Source organism: Peromyscus maniculatus, chromosome 22, assembly GCF_049852395.1.
Source record: "Peromyscus maniculatus bairdii isolate BWxNUB_F1_BW_parent chromosome 22, HU_Pman_BW_mat_3.1, whole genome shotgun sequence".
Classification (NCBI taxonomy): domain Eukaryota; kingdom Metazoa; phylum Chordata; class Mammalia; order Rodentia; family Cricetidae; genus Peromyscus; species Peromyscus maniculatus.
Window position 1 is genome coordinate 4,433,503 of NC_134873.1, and position 15,667 is coordinate 4,449,169.

Sequence of the window (15,667 nt, forward strand, 5' to 3'; positions counted from 1 at the left end):
AACCCCATCCTTTCTGTTCTCTGTGAATTGACCCCCAAGATCCCACGCCAAGCCCTCTAGTCCCCAGTCCCCAATGACAGGCAGAGGCGCAAGACACAGGCATTTATTGAGTCCAGGCCCAGCCCGGCCGTACCTCTACACTTAGAATGAAGGGCTCAGGGAAGGCACAGGTTAGAAAATTGCTTTAATGGAAACTCCCCCAACACACCATCTTGGGCGGGGTGGAATGTGGCCAGGGTTGGCCCCGGGACAATACTGAGCCTGTAGTTGTTACCAAAATATACATCTGTCACCATAAAAAAACTGCTGCACCGCCTCAGCCCCACATAGGTATAAAAATCATAAATATTTACACTCTTGACGCTCCTTCACAGAACCAAGGTCCAGGGAACCCCTCCCACAGAGACGGGCTAGGCACAATGGGGGCACTTGGGAGGGGCGTTAAGGCCTAGAGGTCAGCCCCTCACCCGGGCCTAGTCAGAGGCGGGCAAAAAAGAAAACTTTGGTCCAAAATTTGAAGGTAGGAGCCCGCTGGTCTCAGAGCGTTTGCCCCAGGCAGAGGCGGCACTGGCTTGGGCTCCCCCTGCAAGTTGGTCACCGGGAAGGAGGGGAGGAGCGCAGGGACACAGAAGCTTCGAGTACACACATACCATTGTATCATTGCTATAAAAAGTTACTTAAAACTATATCTCTTGCATATAAATGGAAAAAGATTCGGGTATTTGGTCAAGTGGAAATATTGCTAGGCACAGGTGTCTGCGACCACACAGAATAGAATACAAAGGTCACATGAGGCTCGGCAGCTAAGGATGGCCTGGGCCCCCTGGGCTGGCCAGGGACATGGGAGAATCATGTCACTTGATTATAAGGGTGGGGGCGGTGGCCCCAGCTCCTGCACAGCATAGGGAGTCTGTGGTGCAGGCCGCTGGCTCACCTGCAGGTCTAAAGACAGACTGGTGGCCTGAGAGGGTGGGTGTGCGGCCACAAGGCGGGCTGGTTTTGTAAGGCACGAGAAAGCGGCTGTGTTGGGGCACAGCTGTGGCCTCACGCCTGGGCCCCTCAAGGCATGGTGCTGGGCCTGACTGAGCCTCTGTGGCCCGAGCCATTTCCTGCCACACCAAGGTGGACTAGATTTAATTTTTTTAAAAACAGGTAAACTGATCTCTCTTTAAAAAAATAAAATCTCTGGTCTGTAAGGTCACTTCAGCTGCTTCTTAAAGTGGCTTTTTTTTCTGGAATGGTGGAAGCTGTCGCCGGCCCTCGGGCATCTAGATGGTGGACTTTGAGAAGGACACACGCAGGTGGTGGTTCTCGCCCAGGTCATGGTTGTGCAGCTCAATCAGCGCCTGCACCGCCTCCTCCACAGAGCCCATCTGGATCAGTGCCATCTTGCGGTCCTTCCTGCAGGGGTGGGTGCGGGGTGGTCAGAGGGGCTGGGGCAGGGCGAGGGCAGAGGGCAGGGGGAGGGCAGAGGACAGGGCTGTACTTACTGGAAGAACTTGAAGCCTTTGACCACACCACCATTGCTGGAGAAGAGGCTCTTGAGGTCGTCCTCTGACACCGAGGGCCTACGGAGAGACAGGAGACATCTGGCTGGGGCCCACACATCCTGGGCCCCGGAGTAGGGGGACGACGACCCAGCAGACACAGGCACCCGGAGCCCTTTAGAGCCCACAAAGGTCTGACGAACTCACGGGATATTAGAAAGGTGGAGAGTGGCCGAGGGCGGGAAGATGTTCTGGAAGTTCTTGGAGCCCGGCTTCTTGAAGCGATGCAGCGGTGAGCTCCCGTAGTCCTTGGTCAGGCCCTGGTCCTCCTGGCCCTCGCGGGGCAGCTGCACACTCTGGTGCTTTGACAGTGTGATGCGCACCGACTTCCCGTGCAGCTTGTGCCCATTCAGGTGGCTCATGGCTGGGCAGAGGGTTAGGGTTAGGTGGAGCACATGAGCAGCGGGCCCCACGCTCGCCCGCTCGCCTCCCCCCAGGTAGAGTCCGAGCCCGTGTAGGCCCGTGCCCTCCAGTGCCCTCCAATGGCGCTCACCCAGCTGGGCCTGGCTGCCATCCGCCATCTGTACCAGTGCGTTCTCCTTCTTGTTGAACAGAATCTTCACCCGCTGCACATCACCGTAGACGCCTTTGAAACCCAGGGACAGAGTCTGAGACACCGGGCCTCCTCACCTCTCCCACCCTCCCCGGCCCACCCCGCACACCCCACGCTCCCGGCAGGCCAGGTTTGTTTAGTGGGCGCCGGGAGCCCCAAGGCCTGCTAACGGGCGCTGCGCTCGGCAGCCTCGGACTCCAGACAGCTGTCGGGACAGCCACGTACACATGCTACTGACACGCTTAGCTCTGGAAGCATGCAGGGTGTAACCATGCGTGTCTACTCAGTACAATCCGCAAACCGGAAACAAACCACGGACCGAGGCAGAAGGCCAAACACAAACTCAATGGTACATCGCAGGGCGTCAAATAACCAAATAAATGAAACCAAGGTAATAAAAGTGAGAATAACATACCGAAGAGAATAAAGAGGCTTTGGGGTGTGACTCTCTTTAGAGACAGCAGAGGAAGGCAGCAGGGGACAGGGAGAGGGAGAGGTCAAGGGGGCGAGTGCCAATCGTCCACGAGGAAGACAGTCCCCGCAGGCGAGCAGGTTCATGATGATGAAGTTGTCAGGATGTTAATATTCAAGGGCAGGTTGGTTTCCGGAGAGCGGGTTTGAGAGGGGAGTTTGTTTTTATTGATTTATGTTTTGTTTGTTTCAAGCAACAACAGGAAGCAGAAGAACCGTGCAGTCAGTTGGCAAAGAAATTCCGGATCAGGCAAGAAAAAAAATTGGGAGGGGAGGGGAGGAAAGAAAAAAGTAGCAAAACACAGGTCAGTAAATACGTAGGAAACGAGGCAGTGTTCCTTCCACGCGCACTCTCGCACACGCACACACTTGCACACGGTCACGCATGTGAGAGAGGCACTGCCCGCAGGCCCGAGGACGTGGGCGGGCACTGCGGCCGGCCGAGACCAAGGCAAGGAGCGGAGCCTGGCAGTTCCCGGGCGGCGTGGAGCTCAGAGCGAGAACTGGCTGGAGCAGGCCGGCCTGAGAGGCAGGCACAGGGCCAGAGAGCGGCCTGAGGCCCCGCCACGCCCAGCCCCGGGCCTGGAAAAGCGGTACTGAGCCCCGAGGGCCACCTGGGCTCCAGGTCCCGAGCTCCAGCCGCAGGGACAAGCCGGCCGGCACTGGCCTGAGCCACCTCCCTTCCAGCAGGCACTCCCAGGCCCCAAATTAACTCAGACGGCCTTGTGCAGAAGGAAAGCACCCCGGCTGAGCGCTGAGGGCCTGAGGGCCGGGGTGCGAGTGGAGCTGAGAGGAAACAGAAAACCTGCTCAGAGCGGCCGGGAAGGAGCAGAGGCCAACAGCAGCAGACAGAGGGCAGCTCGCCTGTGCCCGCGGCGCCTGGGACACCCTGACCCCTTGCCTGCCGTCCAGTGCGCCCCCCAGGACCTGTCTGGTCATCAGCACCCCACCACTATTCCAGGGACAGGCAGAGCAGAGCAACACCCACATACCTCAGGGTTCAGGTTGCTGACCAGAAGGACGGAATTCCCGGTACCCGCCAGGCCTGGGATGGCAATGCGGCCAGCTGCAGCCGCCGCAGCGGCAGAAGGTATGGCCAGGGGGGCCAGCGCTCCGTGGACGTTAGGGACAGAGAGGCCTGCAAGGGAAGGGAGTGTGGATGTGAGCCTGGAGGGCTGTGCCAAGAGGGGGCAGGCACGCAGCCTCGTCCCGCACACGGCCACAAGGTGTCACCTGGCTGTGGCCTGCACAGAGGCCACACACACCGCCCGACACCGCGGCCAGTCTGGGTGTGTTCAGACTGCATGCGCCCGACAGCACAAAAGCTCTGATTGACACGGGCCCTCTGCAAGCAGGGCCTGCCAGACACGCCCGCTGTGCACGCATGCGGCGCCCATTCCTCCATGCAGGCCCGGGCGGCACGCGGAGGCCGAGGCCCATGCTCCTCAGCCCTGGAGGCCACTTGCTTACCAGGCCATTAAATTCAATCTACTAGGGACACTGCGTCCTCGTCCTCGCCCAAGGTGCTTGAAGGGAACCAGACCAAAGACTGAGTGATTAGTGGCTTGCTGCTAACGCCGACACAGGGCGCCTGGCCCAGCCTCGCCTGAGACTACCCTGCCCTAGCTGCCTGTGGATGCTGCCAGAGGCCCCTTCCCCTCTCCCCGGAAGGGGGCCCGGACCTGACACTCGGGGCCTCTCTGGGGCTGTGTGGGCATGCAGGCGCCGGGGTCAGGATGAGCGTGAATACCTGCGGCCTGCGGGATGGCAAAGGTGGGAGGGAACCCGGCTCCTGCATACGGAGAGGCCGACATAATGCCGGGCGCACCTAGAAACAAACAGACACTAATCACTGCACCTCACCTCACGGCTGGCCGGGCACGGGCACGACTGCTGAGGGGCCGGGCTGGGCAGGGCCAGGGCGCCGGGGAGCCTGACAGAGCTAGGTGGCCTGTCCCACCCCGCTGACTTGGTACAATCAGCACACACAGTGCCTTACCGAAGGCTGCAGCCATGGTCTGGTCCAGCGAGGGCTGGCTGTCCCCGGAGGGCAGGTCGGGCCGCGTGTAGTCTCTGCTCTTATCGTTGTTGTACTTGACGTTGAGACTGGTGAGCTTGGAGAAGTCGATGCGCAGCGTGCAGCAGGCGTTGTAGATGTTCTGGCCGTCCAGCGACTGTGGGGAGACAAAGGTGAGCGAGCGCCGGCCAGGCACGGGGCTGCCCACCCCCGGAGTCCTACTCACCAGCTTGGCGTGCTGGGCGCTCACAGGGTCAGCATACTGCAGCAGCGCCTGGAACTGGTTATTCTTGGTGAATGTGATGATCTTCAGGACTGTGCCAAACTTAGAGAAGATCTGCAGCAGAGAGGTGTGGGTCAGCTCCAGCTGTGTGTGGGCAGACGGGGACCCACCCAGCGGGGCAGGGCAGGGCATGCACCCACCCACCCACCTGGTGCAGCACGTCCAGGGTCACTGGGTAGAAGAGGTTCTCCACGATGATCCTGAGCACCGGGCTCTGGCCCGCCATTGCCATTCCCGCATCCACAGCAGCAGCAGAGGCTGCCAAGGCCAGGTTTCCGGACTGCACAGAGTTTACGGCCTGCAGGGCTGCCTGGGCACGCTGTGGAGGAACCATCATGAGCCGTGACCCAGGGCTGAGGCAAGGAGCCAGGCCGCCCGCCCGCCCGCCCGCCCGCCCTGCAGACGCACTGCCTGGTTGGGTGAGCTGTCAGTTTTGAGCTCCTTGTGGTTAGAAAACTGGATGTAGATGGGCTGTCCACGCAGCACAGGGGCCACCGACGTGTAGTAGTTGACCATGGTGTTGGCAGCCTCCTCTGTGTTCATTTCAATGAAGGCCTGGTTCTTCCCCTTCAGCATAAGGAGGTTGGTGACCTTCCCAAAGGGCAGCCCCAGGGAGATGACCTCGCCCTCAGTGACGTCACTGGGCAGCTTGCGCACGTGGATGACTCGGGAAGGGACCCCCGTGCTCCTGTTGTCCCCTTTGAACTTCTTGCTGTCATTTCCATTAGCTGAAAAAGGGACAGGGCACATCTGGGAGACTGCAAGCCCCCCTCCTGCCTCTGGCAGGGTCTTTCTCCTCACCCGTCCCGTTCCCGAGCCAGGCTTCCCTGGGCACAAGCACTCCTTGATGGAGAGAGAAGAGCGCCCCCGGCATCCACCTCACCTGCCGAGGCCGAGCTGCTCATGATGAAGGGGCCGTTGCTGACACAGGTGGAGAAGAGCTCGTCGGATCCCCGCTGAGAAGAGAGCATGGATGGACCTCAGCTCCAGCTGATCCACCCCTTCCCTACCTCTCCATCCCATCACAGCAGCCCAGGGACGTCACACTGCCCACGCCTGCCTGCACTGCTGTGCTCACTACTAGCAGCGGCCTTCACTGGTCACTGGGGCCTGTGCCAGCAGCCATGTGGGAGGCCCCGCCTGGCGGGTCGTCTGCCCAGAGTGCACAGCTGCCAGCCTCGCGGTACCCTCCTGGCAGAGCTGTCAGCAGCTTCTGGAGAAACAAAGCCCAGCCTTGCTGCTACCCGAGCCCCGCTGTCCTGGCTACACTCCAGGACAAGGGACCGTAGCTGTACCTGGTGAGGAGGACCATCGGGTGATGGAAGCCACTCACTGGGGAACCCCCAAGCTGACCCACAGTGGGGGATCCCTTCTCGCCAGAAGCAAGAAAGAAGCAATTTGTTTGCTGATTAGCTTGGCTGAGCCATCCCGAGAAGCACAGGAGACCTAGACCCGGGACAGCGAGAACCCGCCTGCTGTCCAAAGCGAGCCTCAGACCAGAGCTCCCACCCTAGGGTAGAGCCCCCTGAAGCTGACCACCCAGGGACTCTGGGGACCACCACCTTGTCCATGTCTTGTTTCATCTTCATTCAACAAGGAACAGCCTAACTCCCTCCCCAGGAAACTGCCCAAGCCAGCATCTTCAAGGGCACTGTCCTTCATCTTCCATCAACACTTGCACTGACCCTGATAATGAAGGCCCAGGGCACTGAGCAAACAGGTCTAGAGACCAGAGGCCAGCACCGGCCAGGCTCACCCCCTCTTCGGAGAAAGGGGAACCTCAGGCCCCTCATGACCTGCACCCACCTGAAGCCTGCATCAGGAAACGTGGCCACACTAATGTTTTAGGAGCAAGGGCTGCAGAGGGACTTGGCCCTGCCCAGCCTGGGAGGCAAGACCCTGACATGCAAAGCCCAGAACCCTCATATCCACATCTGAGCGGCAGGAAGTCACTTCCTGTTGGCAGCCAGTCTCCCATGAGGTCCCTCCGGCTGACCCTAGTGGGAGGGTGGCTTCCGTCTGGCCTGGGCGGGGGGGAGCAGTACTTCCTGCAGCTCTGCTCCTGGCAGGCTGCCGGGCCCTACGTCTCCCCACAGAGGCTCAGGAGCCCACGACTGTCAGAGGAAACTCCAGGCACCTGGGCCAATAGCCCCAGGCCGCTAGGCAGACAAAGGCACGTGAGAACCCAGCACAGGGAAGCCATGGTCAGCCTGGCCTTCCCCAATGCTTGCCATGGTGACAGTCCAAAACAAGGCAGGCCTGGTCTCTCTCCACCCAGAGCTCCCTGCTCCTAACTCGTCCAGCATGCCCTCTGTGGCTAGCTGGAATTGAGTATTGTGCAGACAAGTGGCCGAGGCAATCCAGGTTAACAGCACCTTCACCCAGACATACGCTGTCACCTGCAGACCTGTACCTTAAGAGGGCCTCCCTCCCCCACCTCTGAACACACGGGTTATCTGAGGGAAGATCAGCAGGCAGGTGGAGACAGCGTCCACCCAGGAAAGAATGAAACTCGTCCGGACAGCAGCCTGGTAGCAAATCAGGGGCTGAGGTGGCCCTCGGGGACTCACCTGCAGGGCCTTTTGAGGGGAGGAAACCACTGCCTACCCCAGCTTAACAGGCAGTCTAAATAGCCCGTCCACAGAAGCAAGACCGGTCCCGACAGACCGTTGCTCTCACTGCAAAGGGCAGGCCCCGCCCTCCAGTGCCTGCCAGCGGAGCTACAGGTAAGCTCTCTGTTGTCTCCCCAGCTATTTGGGAAGCTGAGGCCTGCCTGGCCAGTAGAGGCTCAACTGCCCATTTTCACCCCAGAACATGCCATAGACTTCCAAACCAAACCCTCGCGGGCAACGTCAACTAAGTGCCCACGTGTCCGGAACACTTCTTAGATGAAAGCAGAAGAGCCACCAGTCACAGGACAGGGTCCTAGGCCCCGATCACTCGGGTGGCAACTGTGTGCCGCTCTGCCACCCTCTGCCTACTGGTCCAGGTGGCTGGACCAGCGTCCGCCACCCTGCAGCAGGCACCATCCAGCCTTGACTAGAGCAGGGCTGGGTGCAGTGCCAAGCAAGAGACACCTACCTTTGTACCGACTGCTATGTCTGGGACGATGCTGTGGAGAGAAAAGAGACGTCAGCACTGGGGCTGCAGGGCCCGCTGCCAGCCCGGCTCGGAAGGAAGGGCAGGGGAGTGAACCACCCATTGACTCTCAATTGAAAGGTGGCCACCATTGTCCTCGGGCCCTCCCTCCTTCCATGCAGGACCCCGGCCCGTCTCGAACATATCTAGAGGTCCACTTTCTACCAAGTCCACAGTGATCTGGGCCCACTACTCAACTCCCGGGCAGCCGGGAAAGCAGGTAGAGGCAGAACCCAAGGACAGTGCTTCCCGAGTGGGGGCAGGGAGCTCAGGGCCAGGCTGCTGGTGGCAGTCAAAGTGGCCTTGTTACCATTTACAAACCAACAGCGCTGCCCGGATCCACCCTGGGTTACTGATCAACCCCAGCCCCTCGTGACTGCGCTCGGCCTCACCTGCTGCACCTAGCCTGCTCACAGGCTGCAGCAAGCCCGCCACGGCTGGCCGGGTTCCCGGGCCAGGAAGTGGTGGCCGGGTTGTGCGACACTGACCCTTGGTGGGCACCTCTCTGCTTTATTTCAGGTCTTCCAAATTTCTGGGACAGTTTCTCTACAAAGCCCTGGCTGACCTGGAACTCACAGCGACCCGCCTGTCTCTGCCAGGATTAAAGGTGTGACCACCACGCCCGGCTCAAAGATCCCGAGTAAGTTGCTGAAAGCCTGCATCTGAAGGCTCTCCGTCACTTCAGCACTCAGGAGGCTGCTGCGGGAGGACCGCAACAGGTTCCCGTTCGCGGCTGGAGGCTAGGGCTGATCCTTCAAAGAGGATTCACAGCGCGAGGGAGGCCAGGGCGGGAGATCAGGATAAGGAGTCAGCCTGTCTCCAAAACCCCAGACGAGTTTCAAGAAAAAAGCCGGGCGGTGCTGGCTGGCGCACGCCTTCCGTCCCGGCACTCGGGAGGCAGAGGCGGGCGGATCTTTGGGTCTGAGGCCAGCCCGGGCTACGGAGAGACCCCGTCTCCAAAACAAACCCCAAAGTGCAAACAAAAAGTGGCCGGGTGGAGTGGCACCTCCCGGAAGCGAGCAGGAGGCCGGGAGGCCAGGCCGGCGCCCGCCCCGCACCCGACTGCAGCCCCTCGGCCCTGGGCCGGGGGTCTCCGCAAGCGTCCCACCCCCCGGTCCCGGCCCCTCCCCTCCCCACAAGGCGGGCTGGGCCCGCGCCTTCCTCCGGAGGGCCCCCCCCACCGCGCAGGCGTGCACGCGCGGCGGAGACGCGCGCCCCCGCTACGCACGCGCACGAGGAGCCGCGGCGGGGAGCGCGGAGGCCCACACTCCCCGGGCAGGCGGAGCGCCGGCCCGGACGGGAGGCCGGAGGCCGGGCAGGGCCACCGTGCCCGCCGCCCGATTCGGGGGAGCGCGTGTCCCCGGGGGAGCGCGCACGCGCGCGGCGGGCCGGCGGACGGGCGGGGAGGGAGGGGGCGCCGGGCCGCGGCGGGCGGAGCGCGCGGGCGCCGGAAGTGCGCGGGGCGAGAGGGGTGCAGTGCGGGGCCGCCGGGGCGAGGGTGCGGCCACCCTACACCGGCCGGGCTCCTCGCTGGCCTGCGGCGCCCGAGGTTCCGAGCGCGCCATGCGGACCGAGGCCGCGCACGCGCGCCGCGGCGGGGCCGGCGGGGGCCGGCGGGACCCCCGCGCGCGGCGGCGGCGCAGCCCGGGGTGCGGAGCGGGGAGCGGCGGGCGAGGGACGCGGCGCTACTCACCCGTCCATGGCACACGGAGCAGACCCGCGGGAGACGGAGCGGAGGCGCAGGAATAGCAGGAACCGACCCAACGGCTCCGAGTTATAGACTCACAAGATGGCGGAGACGCCCGCACACGTCCCCCGCGCGCGCTGCTCATTGGCTCCCGCCGCGGCCTGTGGGCGTGGCCGGCCCTGCCTGCCCCCGCCAACGCCTCCCATTGGCCAGGGGGCGACCTGGAGGGCGGAACCCGGACAGACCGCAGACGGCTATTGGGCGGCTCTTCCGTCAGTCAAGGCGGAAGGCGGAAGCCGCCGGTGGGGGAGGGGGAGGGCGTGAGTGCGGAGGCGAACGTGACGGCGTCGGAGCCAATAAGTGAGCCTCCGGCCGGCCGCGCGGAGCCATCTTGAGAGTGGGTACGTGGCGGGTCCGACGCGGGGAAGCGTGCTAGCGGGGGGCTGCCGCCATGTTGCAAGCGGGCAGTGGGAGCCGTCGGCCTTCAACGTTGAGGGCAGAGCGCGGTGCGTCGCCATCTTGAAAGCGGGCAAGGATCGCTTGGCCGCCCGGGCTTGCTCGCCTTCACGTGACCCAAACTTCGCCGGGAAGCCGGGTTTCTCCGCGGCTGGCGAGCGGGGAGGTGGAGGCCACGTGCCTCGCCGACGCGGCCCCGACGGGACCCCGCGTCCTGCCTTTCCGCCTTTTGTCCACCCCGAAGCCATAGAGTGGGCCGTAGTGTAGCCGGCTGTGCCGACAGCCGGGGAAACTGAGGCCGCGGTGTCCAGTTAGGCCCCGGCCCGACACGCAAAGCCGATACCCCGGGGGTCCGCGTCCCGGCCCCGGGCGGGAGGGGCGGGAGCGGGCACGGCTTCCCCGGAGCCCAGCGCGGGGTGCACAGATCGGGCAGTGCCTTGATGTGGCTCCCAAAGACGCAAACTCCTCGCATTCCCGCCGGCCTAGTTGTCAGCTGAAAGAGCCCAGGGAAGGGGAGAGGAAGCCCCTCCTTCGCCTCTCGCAGAGGGGAGCCCGGCTCCCGGCTCCCCCTTCTGCAGTCCCGGGCGCCGAGGGCCTGGCGGCCAGGCTGGTTTCTTGCAGGCCTGGCCCAGGGCCCAACAGCCTTGGAGCCCCAACGCGGGCCTGGTGCCAGAGGATTCCAGCATGGATTAGGGGCGGCTGCCGATTCCACGGGGGCCCCGCCGGGAGAGGCCTTTCAGGCCCCAGCCAGCCCGCAGAGCAGTGAGGGCCCGGAATCGCTAATCAGGACCGTCCCGCGGATTTAGAAGCCTCACGACGAGGCGGAGGATTTGAGCCCTCTGGGACTCCCATCGGGTCCATCAGGGCCGAGGTTGGCCGCCAGGCTTTGTTCTCTGGGTGGCCGGTGCCAAGCGTGGGCCCCACCCTCAGAAGCCAGCCTGCATGGGTGGCTGCCCATGAGCGGATGGGCAAAGGTGGAGACTGCTGGTCTCCGAGCACAGGTCTGCATGCAGAGTGTATGGAAAGCTACTTCGGAGCCCTCCCAGAACTCCTGAAATGGCCTTGCTCACCTTCCTGTCTGGTTTCTGACCAGACCTCTAACTATTCAACAAAGAGTCTCTAACCTGCCTGACTGCCTTTCAAGGCCGGCCTCAGGGCCTTTGCACAGCAGTTCCCTGGGCCAGGTTGACTGAAACCCCAGCTGACTCCCTCCCTCAAATCTTTCCTCAGGGCCTGGGTACCAGCATTCAGGAAAAGTGTCCCCTGACCTCTGAAACAGACAGAACCCCTACTGCAGAGATCAGCCTTAGGGAGAGAGTGAGCCAGAGACCGGAGGAAGCTGGTCCTGGGGAGCCTATGTGTGAATGATTTCCAGTGCAGGTCTTCCTTAACAGCCGGCAGTGGCCAGCAAGCCAGGTCAGGTGAGTTGAGGCTGGGCTGGCCCCAAGTAGGAGGCCTGCAGAGAGGAACAGAGCCTCAGTTCAGCAAGACCCTCACCAAACTAGGAAAAGAGTAAGAACACTGCTGGGCAGTGGTGCCGCACGCCTTTAATCCCAGCACTCGGGAGGCAGAGCCAAGCGGATCTCTGTGAGTTCAAGGCCAGCCTGGGCTACCAAGTGAGTTCCAGGAAAGGCGCAAAGCTACACAGAGAAACCCTGTCTCGAAAAACCAAAAAAAAAGAAAAAAGAAAAAAAAATTAATAGTTTCGTGTTGTTGTTGTAATGCAGTCCCCACACGGGCCTGCTTCTGTCACAGATGTGAGCCCTGCATCTGGAGCCCAGAAGTATGAGATCGTGCTCTGTAGGAAATGTCTTTCCTGCCTCTCTCTACTGGACTCTGGAGTCGCCTCATCCCTGTGTCTGTGCTCACACTGCTTCCTCCTAAGTCTGTTCTGTACTTATCCACCTGGATAGTTTCAGACTGTCTCAGGACCTGAATTGTATGAACACCCCCATCCATCCAGACCAGTGTCTTCTAATGATTCACATCCTCAGCCCCAGGCCACACTCTTGGGCTCGGGGATCAAGACATGGATATATGTTTGCGGAGGCCACCTCTGGTCACGATAAGCTGCTGAAGGTTGTGAATGGCCTTTCATCCTTGCATAAGAGCCTGGCTTGGGGAACCTCCACCCCAGGTCACCAGAGCCTTAGATGTCCTCCTCAGGTGGGGCTGGCTCAGTGACCGGCCATTTTACAGTGTCTCTGGCCTTGTGCAGAACATCTGTTAGGGAAGATGCCCCAGGCTTCTGTATTATTTATTTATCCTGACTTGGTGCCCGGCCAGCCCAGCGCCCACCCCAGCCTTGCCAGCTGCTGTCTTCATGAATGATTGAGGCGAGGAGAGACACTCACCTGGCCTTTGTCTGAGAGGCACACTAGCCTGCTTGTTACCAGGGAAAGTGATACTCCCCTGCAGGAGGAGATGGAGGCCAGGGTGAGGGGCCCTCAGAGCCAGTGCCAAGTGAAACTCAGAACAACACAAGGAGGACAGGGACGAGCCTCAGTTTACTCCTCTGTTCAAAAGAAAGCAAGGCCAGCGTCTCCACCAGAGGACATTTTTGTGCTTGTTATTTCTTGTTTCCTGTTTGTTTGCCTCGCTGGGGTTGGAGCCCAGGGCTTCAAACCTGCTAGCCAGGCTCCACCCCTGAGCCACACCCCTGCCTGTCACTGGGGTTTCTAGGGAGAGCCTTGGAGACTGAGACCCTCCTGTCTCAGCCTCTCAGAAACCTGATGTGACTAGCCCCGGGCCACCATACCCAGCCGCTGGTGTGTGAATTATAAATATTTCTTTTCTTTTTAAACACAATTTGTTTAGCTGGGTATGGTGGCAGAGATCTCTGTGACTTCTAGACTAGCCTGGTCTGCATGGGGAGCTCCAGGTCAGCCTGGACTACTCAGAGAGACTCTCAAAAAAACAAACAAAAAAAAACCATTTTTTAAATTATATGTACATGTGTGTTTCACCCACATAGATGTCTCTGTAACATGTGTGTCTGTTGCCAGAGAAGGCCAAAGAGAATGCTGGATCCCCTGGACTGCAGTTACAGATGGTTTTGAGTCATCATGTGAGTCTTCTGCAAGAGCAGCCAGTGTTCTAACCACTGGGCCATCCCTCCAGCCCTTGTAAATAGTTTTTTAATCTATTACTTCAATAAAAATCAATAAAGCAGGAACTCATGCCCCATTTCCCAGATTTCTTTCTCCCTCACCCCAAGATAGGGTTTCTCTGCAGCCCTGGCTGTCCTGGAACTCACTCTGTAGACCAGGCTGGCCTTGAACTCACAGAGATCCGCCTGCCTCCGCCTCCCGAGTGCTGGGGTTAAAGGCGTGCGCCACCACCGCCATTGCCACAGGCTGTTTCTCAGATTTCTATTGGCCAGTTTAGTCCAGGGCCGGGGGTCTGGGTCTGGGGAGAGCCACTGAAGGGCAGTTACCTCAGGGTTCCAGGAAAGGGTGCCGGTGACCAAGCCAAGTCTGAGTTCAGTCCCTGGGTCACAGGGGTGGAGGGAGGAACCTGCTTCCACAGGCTGACTCTGCCCAGCACTGGCCCAAGAGAAACACAAAATAGATGCTTGTAAAAAAAATACTCTTTTCCTTTAGGAGGAGATTCAGGAAGCGGTAAGGGGCTTCTCAGAACTTCCAGGCCTCCTCTGCACCTCTGCCAACCCCTGCGGTCCACCAGTGACAGCAGAGAGTCCTTTCCTAACTGTCCATGACCTAAAGGAAACTCCAGTTTACAATTCTCCACCCTTGTGTCACCCACCCCACCCCACCTCCACCCCCAGGCCAGCAGGAAAGGCCACCCTGCCCCTGCCCCTCCCGGTAAGATTCAAGATAGTATCTCCCAGACTCTAGAACCACAGCCAACCATCGAAGCAGGAGAAACTGGTCGGCTTCACCAGGGACATCCAGAGACTGCAGCCAACCCTCTGGCAGCTTGGCCATCCCTGGCACACAGGATCTGAAGCAGCCATGGTGGTTACCTTTGGGGGGACGAGCAGGCTTCCCAGTGTGGTCCCCTAGGAAACTGGACACGTGTGTCCAGGAGTCAGCAGAACCACAAAGATGGATGGTGGACCCACACTCCAGCCCTCCCCCCAGGAGTGCACACAGTCCCGAGCTGGAGCGAGGCTCTTACGCCACAGCATCAAAGGACCTGGAGGACAGTGGGCCGAGTGAGAGACCCAGACACAAAAGACCACACAGTGTGGGGCTCCATGACAGGAAATGTCCAGACAGCGGGACCCGGAGAAGGAAGTGGACTCACGGAGGCTGGTGGGGGTGGGGGTGGGGGGCTGCTCAAGGCAACAGTTTCCTTTGCCAAGGAGAGAGTTCTGCGTGGGGATGGCTGTCCCAACACTGGTCTCTCCGTCTGACGCACTCCGTTCTCAAGAAGAGAATATCTTACATTTCTAACAGCTGACTGACTGGTTGAGTTCTATCTGCTAATACTTGTTTAATATTATAACCACCTAGATGGCTGAACAGGCAAAACTGCTTGCCGCACAAGCCAGATGACCTGAATCTGGTCCTGGAATCCCGGTGAGGATGGAAGGGAGAACTCACTCCTGCATTTTCCCCTGACCACCGTGAGCACCATGGAATGTCACCCTTACATACACATCACACATGCACATCAACAAACATCTTTCCAGCCCCTCTGGAAAAAAAAAAGTTTTGTATTTTTGTTGTTTGTGTTTTGAGACAGTATATCTCTACCTAGCCCTCGATCAGGCTGGCCTTGAACTCGCAGGAATCCTCCTGCCTCTGCCTCTGAGTGCTGGGATTAAAAGCGTGCTTGCGGTCACCGTTGCCGCCACTGCCCCCCAGCCCGGGCTGTCTTTTTTAAATTACATTTACTCATTTTGTGGTAAGGACACGTGTGCCATGATGCATATGTGGGGGTCACAGGACAGCTTACAGGGTCATTTCTCTCCTTCCGCCATGTGCATCATGGGAATCAAGCTCGGGACATCAGGCTTCATGGCAAGTGCCTTTACTCACTGAAGTACCTTGATTTGCCTGGGCGAGTTTAGTTTTGTCTGTCTGGGAATGGGTGCTTCTGTGGGAAATGGGGTCTCAGCAGACGCAGGTGGAGGCCATGAATGTAGGGCGTAGAGCAGCAACAGGTTCATAGAAGGTCAGTTCAGACTGGCGCTCCGGGTGGAGAGTGCTCACCTGGCATGCTAGGAGCCCTGGCTTCTATCCCCACCGGTGAACCGGCTGGGTGGTGCAACCTGTCACTCCCAAACTGGGGAGATGGAGGATCAAGAGTTCAAAGTCATCCTCGGCTACATTTACAGCCAGCCTGGGCTACACAAGACTCTGACTCCAGAGAGAGGAAGACATTCAGGCACAGGCACACAGGCACACTGCCCTGTACCGACTGCCATAGAAACCGGGTTGGTGAGGAAGGCCCCTCGAGGGCCCCTCTGGAGGTCCTGGAGAGGGAATGGACAGAAAGAACTCCTCCTGGACCCTGGGCATGCTGCAGCCCTGTGCTTGCCCGGCGG

The 15,667-nt window shown here is 60.2% G+C and overlaps 1 protein-coding gene across 3 annotated transcripts; it reads right to left on the reverse strand.

Moving 5' to 3' along the window:
• Positions 1-87: 87 nt before the first annotated feature.
• On the reverse strand, positions 88-9,970 carry Ptbp1 (polypyrimidine tract binding protein 1). 3 transcript variants are annotated; one of them, XM_076558802.1, is made up of 14 exons: positions 9,703-9,856; positions 7,953-7,983; positions 5,755-5,827; positions 5,280-5,599; positions 5,020-5,190; positions 4,815-4,925; positions 4,571-4,745; positions 4,322-4,399; positions 3,564-3,709; positions 2,516-2,549; positions 2,041-2,133; positions 1,695-1,911; positions 1,491-1,568; positions 88-1,401 (listed from the first exon to the last, which is right to left on the reverse strand). In XM_076558802.1, the coding sequence occupies exons 1-14, from the start codon at positions 9,708-9,710 to the stop codon at positions 1,269-1,271; spliced, it is 1,668 nt and encodes a 555-aa protein (XP_076414917.1). In that variant the 5' UTR covers positions 9,711-9,856; the 3' UTR covers positions 88-1,268. The 3 variants fall into 3 exon arrangements, with proteins under 3 accessions (XP_076414917.1, XP_076414919.1, XP_076414918.1); XM_076558804.1 differs by lacking the exon at positions 9,703-9,856 and adding an exon at positions 8,402-8,549; XM_076558803.1 differs by lacking the exon at positions 4,322-4,399 and having other exon boundaries at positions 9,703-9,970.
• Between the last annotated feature and the right edge of the window lie 5,697 nt (positions 9,971-15,667).